The sequence below is a fragment of the Ursus americanus genome, chromosome 25 (genome assembly GCF_024610735.1).
Source record: "Ursus americanus isolate L20-20 chromosome 25, mUrsAme1.1.p, whole genome shotgun sequence".
In the NCBI taxonomy this organism is placed as follows: Eukaryota; Metazoa; Chordata; class Mammalia; order Carnivora; family Ursidae; genus Ursus; species Ursus americanus.
This window is the reverse complement of record NC_142151.1, coordinates 40,880,452-40,892,560: the sequence shown is the minus strand read 5'-3', so window position 1 is coordinate 40,892,560 and position 12,109 is coordinate 40,880,452. Positions and strand designations below refer to the sequence as shown.

General features: G+C 58.6%; 2 protein-coding genes across 3 annotated transcripts; one reads left to right on the top strand and one right to left on the bottom strand.

Annotated features, from left to right (window-relative positions):
- Positions 1-1,036: 1,036 nt before the first annotated feature.
- On the top strand, positions 1,037-4,683 carry C1QL4 (complement C1q like 4). The gene is made up of 2 exons (XM_045800806.2): positions 1,037-1,650; positions 3,825-4,683. The coding sequence occupies exons 1-2, from the start codon at positions 1,114-1,116 to the stop codon at positions 4,002-4,004; spliced, it is 717 nt and encodes a 238-aa protein (XP_045656762.1). The 5' UTR covers positions 1,037-1,113; the 3' UTR covers positions 4,005-4,683.
- A 695-nt stretch (positions 4,684-5,378) lies between these two features.
- TROAP (trophinin associated protein) lies at positions 5,379-11,778 on the bottom strand. Of its 2 annotated transcripts, XM_045801131.2 has the most exons (15): positions 11,629-11,778; positions 11,225-11,379; positions 10,950-11,121; positions 10,266-10,423; positions 10,039-10,176; positions 9,767-9,849; positions 9,211-9,263; positions 8,620-8,732; positions 7,642-7,758; positions 7,452-7,535; positions 7,293-7,352; positions 6,937-7,062; positions 6,172-6,805; positions 5,704-5,897; positions 5,379-5,520 (listed from the first exon to the last, which is right to left on the bottom strand). In XM_045801131.2, exons 2-15 carry the CDS (start codon positions 11,366-11,368, stop codon positions 5,473-5,475), a joined length of 2,124 nt encoding a protein of 707 aa, XP_045657087.2. In that variant the 5' UTR covers positions 11,369-11,379; positions 11,629-11,778; the 3' UTR covers positions 5,379-5,472. The 2 variants fall into 2 exon arrangements, with proteins under 2 accessions (XP_045657087.2, XP_045657086.2); XM_045801130.2 differs by lacking the exon at positions 5,379-5,520 and having other exon boundaries at positions 5,783-6,805.
- Between the last annotated feature and the right edge of the window lie 331 nt (positions 11,779-12,109).

Genomic DNA, 12,109 nt, shown 5'->3' with positions numbered 1-12,109 from the left:
GTTATTGGGTCACGGCACTGAGGAGCGTGGGGTGGCGAATTTCTATCTTTTATCTCCCTTCTTGTTTGTGGGCTTTTCTTTTGGTATGGGGGGGTGCGTTTTTAGCTCTGGAATCCACCTCTGTCTTCTTTCTGAGTGTGTATGTCGACCCCTTTTTATCCCATATCTATTTCTGGCTTCCTCCGGGTTCTGGGAATACCAAACTCAGGGTGGGGTGAAAGTAAGGATAGGGTGGGGGCAGTGAATCCCTGCAGAATCGGCTCAGAACAGGCAGGAACAGAGAAGCTGGGGGGACGCGGGTGGGGGCCTCTGCCTGCCCCGCCCCCGCGCTTCCCACTCTGGGCGCCAGGGGTCGCTCCGCCCCGGGCCGCTTATAGAGGCTCTGGCCGCGCAGCGGCTCACACCACCCGCACTGCCGCCCCGGGAGGGAGGGGAGGAAGGTTAGGGACGCAGAGAGGGAGAGCTCTAGCTGGAGAGAAACGCGGGGCCAGGGCTCTCGCAGGGGCTGGGGCCGCGGCTGGTGTAGAAAGGTGCGTCAGTGCTCTCCAAAAGCCAGAGCGCAAACCTATGAGGAGGTCGCGTCCGGTGGGCGCCACCCGCAGCGCCGAGCCCGGGACGTCCAGAGCGCTGAGAGTAGTCCCCCGCTCCGGCCGGGAGCGATCCGTCTGGGTAGCCGGGGACCTAGGCGCCGCCATCCTTGAGAAAGCAGCTGTCTGGAGAGCAGGCATCCTAGATCTGTAAGAAACCGGCCGTCCGAGAAGCCGCTGATTTCAGGCGCCCGGGAACGTTAGGCTGAACAGGAGGGTAATAGAGGACCACGGGTTTTGAACCGTCGGGAGCCCCCTGGCCCAACCCACGGGGGGGACCTCCGCCTTGACGGCAGGGTTGGGGAACGGCACCGCTGAGGCGGGAGCCCGAAGGGGCGGGGGGGCCGGGCGCAGCCGTCGGGGGGGTCCCGACCCAGGCCCGGGCCCGGCCACCGCCTCCGGGGCCCGCGGAAAGCCCCGGGCCTCCGCCGCCATTGCGCCCAAGAGTGAGGAGGATCTGCTGGCCCTGGCCGCGTCGCGGCTGAGCCGCCGCAAGCGGGTGGCGGGCGCGGCCGTCGGGGTGGCCATGGTGCTGCTGCTGCTGGTGGCCATTCCGCTGCTGGTGCACAGCTCCCGCGGGCCGGCGCACTATGAGATGCTGGGTCGCTGCCGCATGGTATGCGACCCACACGGGCCGAGAGGCCCTGGACCCGACGGCGCGCCCGCCTCCGTGCCCCCCTTCCCTCCGGGCGCCAAGGGAGAGGTGGGCCGGCGCGGGAAGGCAGGTCTGAGAGGGCCTCCAGGACCCCCAGGTCCCAGAGGGCCTCCAGGAGAGCCGGGCAGGCCTGGTCCACCGGGTCCTCCCGGCCCCGGCCCTGGCGGGGTGGCGCCCCCTGCCGGCTACGTGCCTCGCATTGCCTTCTACGCGGGTCTGCGGCGGCCACACGAAGGTTATGAGGTGCTGCGCTTCGACGACGTGGTGACCAACGTGGGGAACGCTTACGAGGCGGCCAGCGGCAAGTTTACCTGCCCCATGCCAGGTGTCTACTTCTTCGCTTACCATGTGCTCATGCGCGGCGGCGACGGCACCAGCATGTGGGCCGACCTGATGAAGAATGGACAGGTGAGGTGCCCCTCCCCCACCGAGGCCCAGAGCGGACCCCGTAGCTTTCTAAGTCTCCCTGCACTCATTGCAACCGAGGGCTGCATTCGAACCCCTCCCCCCAAAGCGTCACTGAGTCCAGAAACGCCAGGCTGCCAAGAACTTATAAATTGTTTCATTTAGCCGAAGAGGAATTGGGGCCAGAGAAAGGAAATGACCTGCCCAGGGCCAGGGTCTCACTGAGCATTAGGAATGGTGTCAGACTCAGAACTCAGGACTCGAAGCTTAATGTCTCTACAGCTGCTAACCTCGCGTTCCAACTATAGGCAACCCTACACCAAAACTTTGGTGTCTCACCCTGCCAGTTAGTGTCTTTTCTTGTCCTGTCTTGGGCCACCCTCTCTTCCGAGGCAGCCCTTTTGGCATTCCGGTTTCCCAGCCTCAGGGTGGGTGAGTTACCTGGAATCTGGCTCCTTCGAATTAGAATGGAATCCAGGTCTCTGGCAATGGGCAGTCAGCAGCTGTTCTCCCATGGGGGCATTCAGCTTGGATTTTCGAGTAAAAGGTAAAAACGACAACACTTGCCCAGGGCCTGGGACCAATTCTAGAGCTAGCCTTACCCTTAGCTAATACAGAGTCGGTCGGCAAAGGTGGAAATCGTGTGGCAGTTCACGGTCCAGCCAGGCAGCATGATGAAAGGGGTTTGGAGGGGAAAAGAGGCAAAGGACAGATAAAGCAGAAGCTTTGGACCCCGACCTGGTTCTGTAGGCCCCACATCTTCCCTGGCAACCTCTGGCCTCCAGGTTCTGCTGCTCCCTGCCTCTGTGGTCAGAGTTGGAGTCATTGCCACCTTGGCTTGGGAGAACAGCTCCAAGGACTCAGCTGGAGAACCGGGGCATGCAGAGAGAAAACGAGAGGCCGCAGGGGTGGGGGTTGGGGCAGGCGCTGAGGCCCCACAAGCTGCAGGGTGTAAGACTGGGGCTAAGCGGTGACCTCTGAATGCCCCGCACCATAGGGTGGTGTTGATCGTGGCGCACCAGGCCTGCTGGTCCTGGAGGTCCGAACCTGGTCCTGGAGGTCCGAACCCGGTCCTGCTACGGCTGCGGCACCTCCAGGACTAGAAGGCACTGCACTGGGGTCTCCTCCCAGCAGGGCCGCCCCAGGAGCCCACGGAAAGAGTGTATGTGTCTGTATGGGAGTGAGAGCTGTATGTGTGTAAGGGAGTGAGAGTGTGCGTGCGTGATGCGAGTGTGTCTGTGGGTGCGGGGTGTGAAGGTGTGAGAATAGAGCAGTGTCTATCTGCATGTGGCACTGAGTAGGTGTGTGTGGTCTATGCAGGGTATCTGTGAGCAGGGGGAGGGGGCGAGTGTCTGTCTAGAGTGTGCCGGTTTCCGAGGGGCGGGGGCCGCGCGGCTCCCACTCTGTATTCCGCGGCGCGGGCGCTGCGGCCCTAGGGACGGTAAATAGTGATTAGAATAATGATGAATAATTAATGAGTTAATAACCAGCCCCTGTGGGACAGGAAGAGGGGGGTTGGGGAAGGGGCTGGCGGCCCATGGCGACCAGCAGCGAAGCCAGAGGGAAGAAGGGATTACCTGTTGGGGCGGAAGGCGACCCCCATGTCGTGGCGCCAGTGAGCGGTAGAAGGGGAAAGGGCACCCAGAGGCAAGAATGCATCATTGCACCTTCCCGTGGCCGGCACCCTTGCTTGCGTGCTACAGACACACCTGTGCCCTATCACTGAGGGACGGGAATGGAAGTTGTGGACGTCAGAGCGGGTTCAAAATCTTAGAAATTATCCTACAGGCTAATTTTATTGTTTAAATGATAATAATAGCAAACCCTATATAGCGTTTTCTAGGTGCAAAACGCTGTTCTAACACACTTCACGTGTAACAACTCATGCAATCCTAACAACCTTAGGAGGTCGGCTCTATTATTACCTCCCATCTTATAGCTCAAATTGAGCACCAGAGAAGGCGTGAAACCTGTCGAGTCGCACAGCTAGTGAATGGCAGTGCCTGGGAAGCTCAGCGATCTCCTGCCCTCTCCCTGTCCCACCTCACCGCCCAGCCCCTGCAGCCTGCTCCCCTCGCGCCGCCTTCCCAGGCCCAGCTGCACCTACTCCCCCCAACGCTTCTGGCCACCGCAGCTCCGCACAGAGGCTGAGTGGGTTGTTCTGTCCTCCCCGCTAGGTCCGGGCCAGCGCCATTGCTCAGGACGCGGACCAGAACTACGACTACGCCAGCAACAGCGTCATCCTGCACCTGGACGTGGGCGACGAAGTCTTCATCAAGCTGGACGGCGGGAAGGTGCACGGCGGTAACACCAACAAGTACAGCACCTTCTCGGGCTTCATCATCTACCCAGACTGAGCAGGGCCCCAGCCCCCGCGCCCCCGCTCGCCCTTCGCCTCCGCTCCCCTCTTCACCCACCTTCCGCCGACCCCACCCAAGGCGCCACCCCCTCCTTTGAGAGCCTGGCTGCTGGGCGGACCCTCCCGCTCCCGAGGCGGCCTTGCGGGGTGGACTCTCCACGCTCCGGGGTCGAAGTGGCTGGGGAGAGGAGGAAGCCGGGCTGAGGAGCAGCAGAGCGGCTCGGGAAGCCCCCCCCCCCCCGGGGGTCAGAGTGCACGCCTGTGAAAGCTGACCCGAGAGGGGCAGAGGTCAGGCCCTCTCTACTGCGGGGGGGCTGGGGAACAGCTTTACTGACCCGGAGCTGCGAGCAGAAAGGAAGCCCGGGCATTTGGTGGTGGCCGTGTGTGCGCGGGGGTGGAGAGTAGAAACAGGAGCCCATCTAAGGTGGGAGGAGAGGAAACGTTTTTCTGGCACTTGTCCCCTGTCACCACAACTTTCTCTCGCCATCCTCTCCTCCCTTCATCTCCATTTTCAGGCTCCAGGCTCCGGCCTAGCAGCCTTCTTGTGAACTGGAGGAACCAGTGAAGTCTTTCGTAGCATTTAAAACTCACTCTGTACAGTCCCTATTTAACCCCAATCCTGCCTAGACCCTGGGGCTACAGCTGCTGTTGCCTCTTCCAATAAAGTGAAGTTGGAGAATGTGTGTGCTTCTGAACTTGGTGCCCAGAACGGGGGAGAATGGCTGACCCTTTCCCTCACTCCTCTCAAGGACTCTGGCCCTATCACTGTCTGCCAGAGGCAAAGGTTTACTTATTACCCGGCAAGGCCTGTCTCTGGGGGGAAGAGGAGGGGAGTAGCCCAGGGCCTCTACTCTGATATGGCAAGGGAGGGTATCAGCTTCCGGAGAGCCTCCTGTAGGGAAACAACGGCCAGCATGACACTAACAAGGGGGGATTGCACAGAAACGGGGGGCCTGGTGCTTTCTGCTCACTGTCTGATGCAGGGGGGCTGTAAGAAGAGCTCTAGGGGAGGAGGGAGTTGCTGATGGCTCCTGGGAGGGACACTGATCTCAAATAGTAAGAAGAGCACGTCCACAAAGGTCCAGATTTGCCATCCCCCACACCGCCAACACACACACACACACACACACACACACACACACACACACACACACACACACACACACACACACTCTCTCTCTCTCCTAGAGCTTGCTGAGGGGCGGGTAGGCAGGAGTGGGATGTCTCTTCAGGACAGCTTCTAGGTGAGGGAGCCTGGGATCCTGAGAGCCCAGGGCCTGCCTCGAAGCTGGAGGACACTGCCACCGTGTGGGCAACCGGAGAGCAACAGCTGTAGCTGGCCTAGATCAGCCCAGAGGGAAACAGGCATTGGGACACTTGAGAAACTTTATTGAAGGGTGGAGGGCATGGGGTGGACAATAAATACGGGCTAAAGGAAGGAGCAAGGCAAGGCAGGAGTGGATGCATCATGACAGAGGGTCCTGCGGGGCAGCAGAACCAACTGGAATAAAACACTGGAGAGAGAAAAGACTGTCACAGCCCAGCCATCCTTGACACGGTAGCCAACCCTTCCCCAATGACCCCTGCAAAGGAGCAGAGGCTGGCCCTCCGCCCCCGCCCCTCCCCAGCACACGCACCGCCCTCTTTTCCACAGGCGCGCTGTGCAGGCACAGCCTGGCTGTGGATGGGGGGCTCACCAGGGCATCCTGCCATTCAAGTAACGTGGCCACCGGGTTGGTGCAGACCCGGGTGGGGCCCGAGGGTGGGGCTCGGCTGGTGTAGAAGGCACACTCATCATCCAGACGGGCCTCGTGGAAGGAGTGGATGGCAGTCAGACATGCTTTGAGGCGCTGCCTCAGGGCCAGGGTTCGAGGGGCAAGATTGCTGGGACCTGAGGGCCGAGGGCCAGAGACTTCAGGGCAGGCTCTGGAGTCCTATACTCCCACCATGTACGGCCCTTTCCCACTCCCCCACCAGGGGCCAAGCCAAGTAGGAGCCCGGAGCTTGAGGTGCAAGCCCTCCCTTCTTTCCGAAGGAGCGCCAGGCTGGGGCAGGGTAGGTGGGGAAAAGAAAGCCTGGGACCACCTGGGGCAAAGTAGGGGTCCCGCTCCCGGTGGGAGATGAGGACCTCCTTTGTTCGTAATCCCTTCTGACCCACTCCTTACCTGCCTGGCCCGTTGGGGGCCTCTGAGACTGGAGTGAGTGAATAGGGGGGTTGGCACAAAGCGGGCGTTGGGAGGAGAAGATCAGACTAGTGGTCGCTGGAGCCCACGGACTGCAGCAGGGCTGCGGGCTGGACTCTGCACTTCTAGGTTCCAGGGAGCCGGCCTCTGATGCCCCCGGCTCTATCCTAGGGGAGGGCTCCAGGAGTCCAGCCTGCCTGTGGGAGTCTGCCTGCAGGCATCCGGGCTCTACTGGAGGGCAGGGCTCTGATACCTCAGGCTGTTCCTGGGCAGAGGGTTCTGGTATCCCAGGCTCCCTCCTAGGGCTGGACTCTGGGGGCCCTGGCTCTGCTGGAGGGCAGGGCTGAGCTAGCCCCAGCTTTGCTCCTGGGCAGGGCTGCGCTTCCCCACCCTCCGCTGGAAGACAGGGCTCTGGTAGCTCCGAGCGCTGTGACAGTCCGGGAAGGTGTAAGGCCCCTGAATTCTGCTCTGGGGCACTCAAGGTTCTAGAAATCTCAGCCAGCAGGGGCTGAAGTTCAACCATATCCAGAGAGGAGCCTCCATTAAGGGGGGAACACTTGTCCCCAGTGAGCCCTTCTACCTCCTCTCGCAACAGCTGCTGCAGGATATTGATGCGCTGTGGGGAGGAGACGAGAACCCAGGGTGATGTCAAGGTGGGGGTTCAAGCCTCCACCCACACTGCCCGGCTCCCATCCTCTCCTCTCCTCTGTCAATCAGGCATCAAAGCTGCTGCCCCCACACACCCACCTGCATCTTCAGCTCCTGGAGCTTGGGGGTTGTACCGGGGTGGGGAGTTGCCACAGGGGCTTTCCCCGGCCCCTCCTGCACCCTTATACAACTCTCCTGGTCAAATAATCGGACTGCAATCTGCTCCTGCCACGGGAGAGGAGAGGGGCTGTGTGAGGAAGCCCGTGTGGGGCAGGAAGAAGATCGGTCTGATCCCACCCTCACGAGGAAGGGGTCCGGTTAGTTGAGAGGCCCTGAACTTAGATTAGGAGGGGCAGCAGGGGAGCACGGGGAGTTGGAGAGTTGGTAGCTTTTCCAGAAAGCCCACTGGCCTCAGTCTGCTGGGATCTCAGCAGGGAAAGACTTCAGATACTTACCCAGGGCAGGGCAGGCTCTTCAGGGCACGACTGAGGGGAGAGGCCCCTCAAACCCTGGGCCTGGGACAGAAGGGAGACATTGTAACTCTCCCTGTACACGTCCATTCCCTTCCTCCCCCGCCCTGGCCTAGGTCAGCTACCTCCCCTGCTCTCTCTTACCTGCTGAACTCTGGGGGCCGATAAGATGGGTGTGAACTGGGTTTTGGGACGCATGGCAAGACGTCGCAAGACGGAATACGAGGCCTGGGGAGAGAGGGGGTTGCTGAACAGGAGCAAAATCCAGACCTGGCAGGGACCCCAGCCAGAACGTTCTGCCCTCACCCAGCCCCCCGGAGTACTGGATACAAACTGGAGCTGAGGGGCTAGGAGACGGTACACGCTGAGCCCGTCCAAAGGGTGATGGATGGGTGATGGAAGGTGGCACCACACGGCCAGGGGAGGGTATCGGGTGGGAGGCGTTGCTGTCCTGTGGGGAGGAACAAGGTGGATGAGTGATTGCTCTGCCTCTGCGTTCCCACATCTCCTCATTACAGCAGCCAGTGGGATTCCTTTAAGACCTAGTCAAATTCTGTCTCTCCCTTGTTCATCATCCCTCCCCATGGCTTTCCACGGATTCCAGGGAAGAGCTGAGGCCTCACGCTGATTTGTAAATCCTTCCCCAGTCAGATCTTGCCATCACCCGACCCTCACTTCCTGTTGTCCTCCTTATTCAAGGCCTTTGCATCTGCATTTCAATTGGCCTGGAACATTCTTCCCCCAGATATCTGCTCCATTCACTTCCCCAACTCCTTTTGGTCTTCACTTAAATGTCATCTTCTCAATGAAATTGCAATACCCCTCCCCTACTTCCACACCCCCTTCAGGGTCTACTTTCTTTTCACTCATCACCAACTGACAGGCTATATATTTTACATATGGGTTTGTTTATTATTATTATTATTTATTTTTTATTATTATTATTATTTTGGTCTCCCCCTTCTAGAACGTAAACTTATTTGCTACTGTGTATCCAGAACCTGGAGTACTACTTGGTACACAGTAACTGGTCAATAAACACTTGTGCAGTCAATGAATGTCAGATCTGTCTCCCTCCCAGCACTGATCTGATGTGCGATACAAATATATACCAGACTGTGACCTCTCAGCGCCAGGCTCCAGACAGCTGCTAAGCAGAGACTAGTCCTACTCAGGACTTGAGCCCATGGGGCAAACACAGACTCAGTTAACATCCCGAGGCCCACCCACAATCCTCCATGCTGGCCAGTGCCAGAGAATTCTCCCAAACATCTCCCCTGCCTCCCCCCATCCCAGAAGGGCCTCATCTCACCCTGGTGTGGGTTATCTCTCTTAATGGTACCCGCTGGGCCAGACCTAGGGGGCCCCCTCCTCCTTCATCTGAGCGAGTAGAAACCTCATGTTCTCCTTCAGGGAGAGAGGGAGCTAGGAGGAGACAGGAAGTTTGTTGTAGTGCTCGAACATACACCAACGTCTGGCACAGGGTTTCGCAACCTCCAAAGAGGGGATGCCAGTTTGACGGCCCCCACTGTACCATCAGGGGTGGGCACCCATTCCACATCCCCTTGGAGCCCAGCACTATCTCAGTAATCACTTATTAATCTGAACACCCCAAGCGGGCAAGGGGTGTGATGATGGCTCTTAGAGCTGAGGACAGAACAGTGAGTGGAAGGTAAATCTTATAGGAAGTGGCAGAGAAAGGGTGGAAGTGGGGACCACCTCCTTTGACCCAAGTGCAACTGGGCAACCTCTGGCCTATCAAGGTCCCTTCCGTTGCGGCTCCTTCTGATGTGGCCCTCCCCTTGAGCCCCACACCCCCACCTGCTGAGCTTTCTCCTGTCTTGCTCCCAACTTCAGGCAGCCCATCTGCCCCTGTTTTCTCCCTGTGGCCAGACACACTCACCGGACTGGACTGGGGTCTCCAGGAGCAATCCTGAGTTCTGGCTCACTGAAGTCCTGACGACAATAAGGACAGCAGCTAGCAGTCACTGCGTACTGAATATGAGCTGGGCACTTTGCTAAGTGCTTTACAAATGTCATCTCATTTAAGTCTTTGCACAACCACCTCTAATGATACAAACGTTATCTTCATTGGACAGATTAAAGAAACAGAGGCTTGGGGGTTCAGGCAAGCTCAGTCTAGTAAGTGCTAAGAGTCAGGAGTCAAACCCAAATCCCATTTGTTGCCACAGTCTATGCTCTAGCCACTAAACAAAAGAGACAGCTTTTCTCATTTCTGTTCCTTCTTCCCCCACAACCTGAAAAAAACTGATGTCATACTGAGGCCTGGCTGAGGAGGCCTGAACCCTATTCCAAGGATTCACCCTGGGCAGTTACAATTTTCCCCTTCCCCTCCTTGGTTGCTGGAAAGTCTTAAAGCTACCAGAAAACTCTAGCTCTGAGGGACCCCTATATCAGACATTGGATCATTCTTTTCCAAATGATCCTCTTCTCCTCACCGGCTGCTGCCACCTGTCACTCTTCTTAGCTCCTGGAAACTGGGGTGAGCAGAGGGGTGAAAGGAAGGTCCTGAAGGTTGAATCTGACCCATGGGAGCAAGAGAAAACAGCAGAGTCAGAGGTGGGCCGCAAACCTTCAGGCCTCACCATCAGCCCCATCAACCCCCACAACCGCTCTGGCTCGTCAGGAGGTCTCTTCCCCGCTAAGGGCCAGCTCTGTCCCAGGAAGGAGCTCACAGAAACACTGAGCATCAGCCCCTCAGGGCACTCACCAGAGCCTCTAGCCTCTGAGAACACAAGGTCCGGCCTCGGGGTCCTGGTCCCTCCAGCCTCGAGAAGCAGGAAGCCCTGGCAGGGTCCAGTCGGTGGGCAGGGGTTCTAGGGGCTAAATATGCAGAGGCCCGGGCACCCTGACACCACAAATGAGGCTATCAGCACAGGCTCAGGATTCCCTCCTCAGTCCACACCAGCCTGATTTCCTCATACCCTGTCTTATTACCTGGCCCCTACGGATGGTGCCTCCCTGGCTCCCTCGAATCAGCACTCTCTGAGCCAGACTGGGCTGGCGCCCTAGGCGACAGCTCTTCACCCCCTCACCTGAGAGGATGGTGGCCAGGGCTGCAGGGTCAGCCACAAACTCTATGGTCCCTGGAGCCTCTGCAAGAGAAGAGGAGAAGGAAAGGTAAGAAGGAGGAAGGCTGAGGGGGCCAGGGGCTGAAGCCTGGTCACCTTGAGGATCACGAGTGAGCTGAAGAGACCCATATTATCGAATTCAGCTCACCAAAGTTCATAGAACTTTACTTTATGTAAGACACTATTCTAGGCACTGGGGCTCAGAGATGAAGGAGACAGCCCCCATTCTCAAGAAGTTACCATCAAACTATAGAGAGGTGACAGGCTGGAGCCAAAGCACAGACACGCTATGAAAGAAATGCTGCCAAGTATGAGAACACAGAGCAATTGATTGGGACTGAGGGAGCTGGAAAAGGCTTTAGAAGAGATACCATTTTGTTGAAAGAATGCGAGGACCTCTAGGGGTAGAGAGTTGTCCAGGAGCAGAGTCCAGGACTCTTACAGTCAGCAGAAGACCAGAGTAGTGGAAAGGTCCCAAACCCCACCGCACCCAGCCACTCCCCCAAGCCCACACAAGGAGGCTGCGTGTTTTCAAGCCTCCAACAGGTACCTGTCTGGGGAGGGCACGTAGGCCCCACATTTTGTCCCCCAGGGCTAGGCCTCAGTTCCTCCAAGGGGTTCTGGAGCTGAGTGCTCCCCACTGATCTCTCTGATTTCTCTGTTTGATGTGTGACTTTTGGACCGGGGCCTGCTGAGTCGAGGCTGAGCTTCTGCACCAATCTCTGGGGGAGGGGAGCACAAAAACTGGGGCTCAGCTTTGGGGTGCATTGGTGGTATGGGCTGTCTGCTTGCAGCTACTGTCTTCACCCACCAGTCCCCTCTTACCTTTGGGTCTTGGTTCTCCTGGTCCAGGGCGCAGGGTTTGACTGTGGGGAGAGGCGGGCGTCTCTGAGAGCGTACGGGAATCTTGCTAGGGGTAGGAGATACACCCCTGAGGACAGGATTCTTCGTGGCTTGGAGGGTGGTCATGACTGCTACAACTGAGATGGGGAGGAAAGCAGGACCTGAGATCAAAGGTCGGCCAGTTCGGAGCTTGAGTTCTGACATTCCTGAAGCCCTCACCTCCGCCCAAACCCATGTGCCTAGAAGACCTGATGCTTCCAAGGCCGCTCCAGGAAGCCGCTCCCTCCAGGCACCCCGATCCTACTCTTTCGCTCCAAGACCCCGAGCTGCCTCTCCTCCCTGTGAGCCCCGCAGCCGCCATTCCCTCCAAGATCTCCGTGCCGCACCTTCCTCGGAACCACTCGGGCTCACTACCACTTCATTCGCTTTTTCTTGACTGGCTTCAGCTGCAGCTACTTCCCCAGTTTGTAAAATACGCCGAGCGCCTGATTGGCTCTTCCGCGCTCCGGCGGAGGCGCGTGACACCTGGCTGAGCAGTCCAATCCACAGGCTTCGGAGGCGGGGCCAGAAGAAGGACTAGTTGTCGAGCCGCTTTCTGGCCAGGAAAAAACTGACCCGACTCAGTCAGCCAATCCGAGAGCGGAGCGCGGGGTGGGAGGCGGGGAAAGGGAAAGGAGGAGGGCGTTCAGAGGCCGGGGAAGGCGTGGCGCTCCGAGTCCCAGCCACAACGGGCGTTGCCTACTCTCGCGAGGTCTCGGGACTGCTAGGAGAGGGCTTCCTCTCGCGGGTTTGTGAGAAGGGCTGGCGGTCCTGAAAGAGGCTAACGGTGTTGGAGGCTGGTGGGATCCCCAGACCCGACTCTGACCA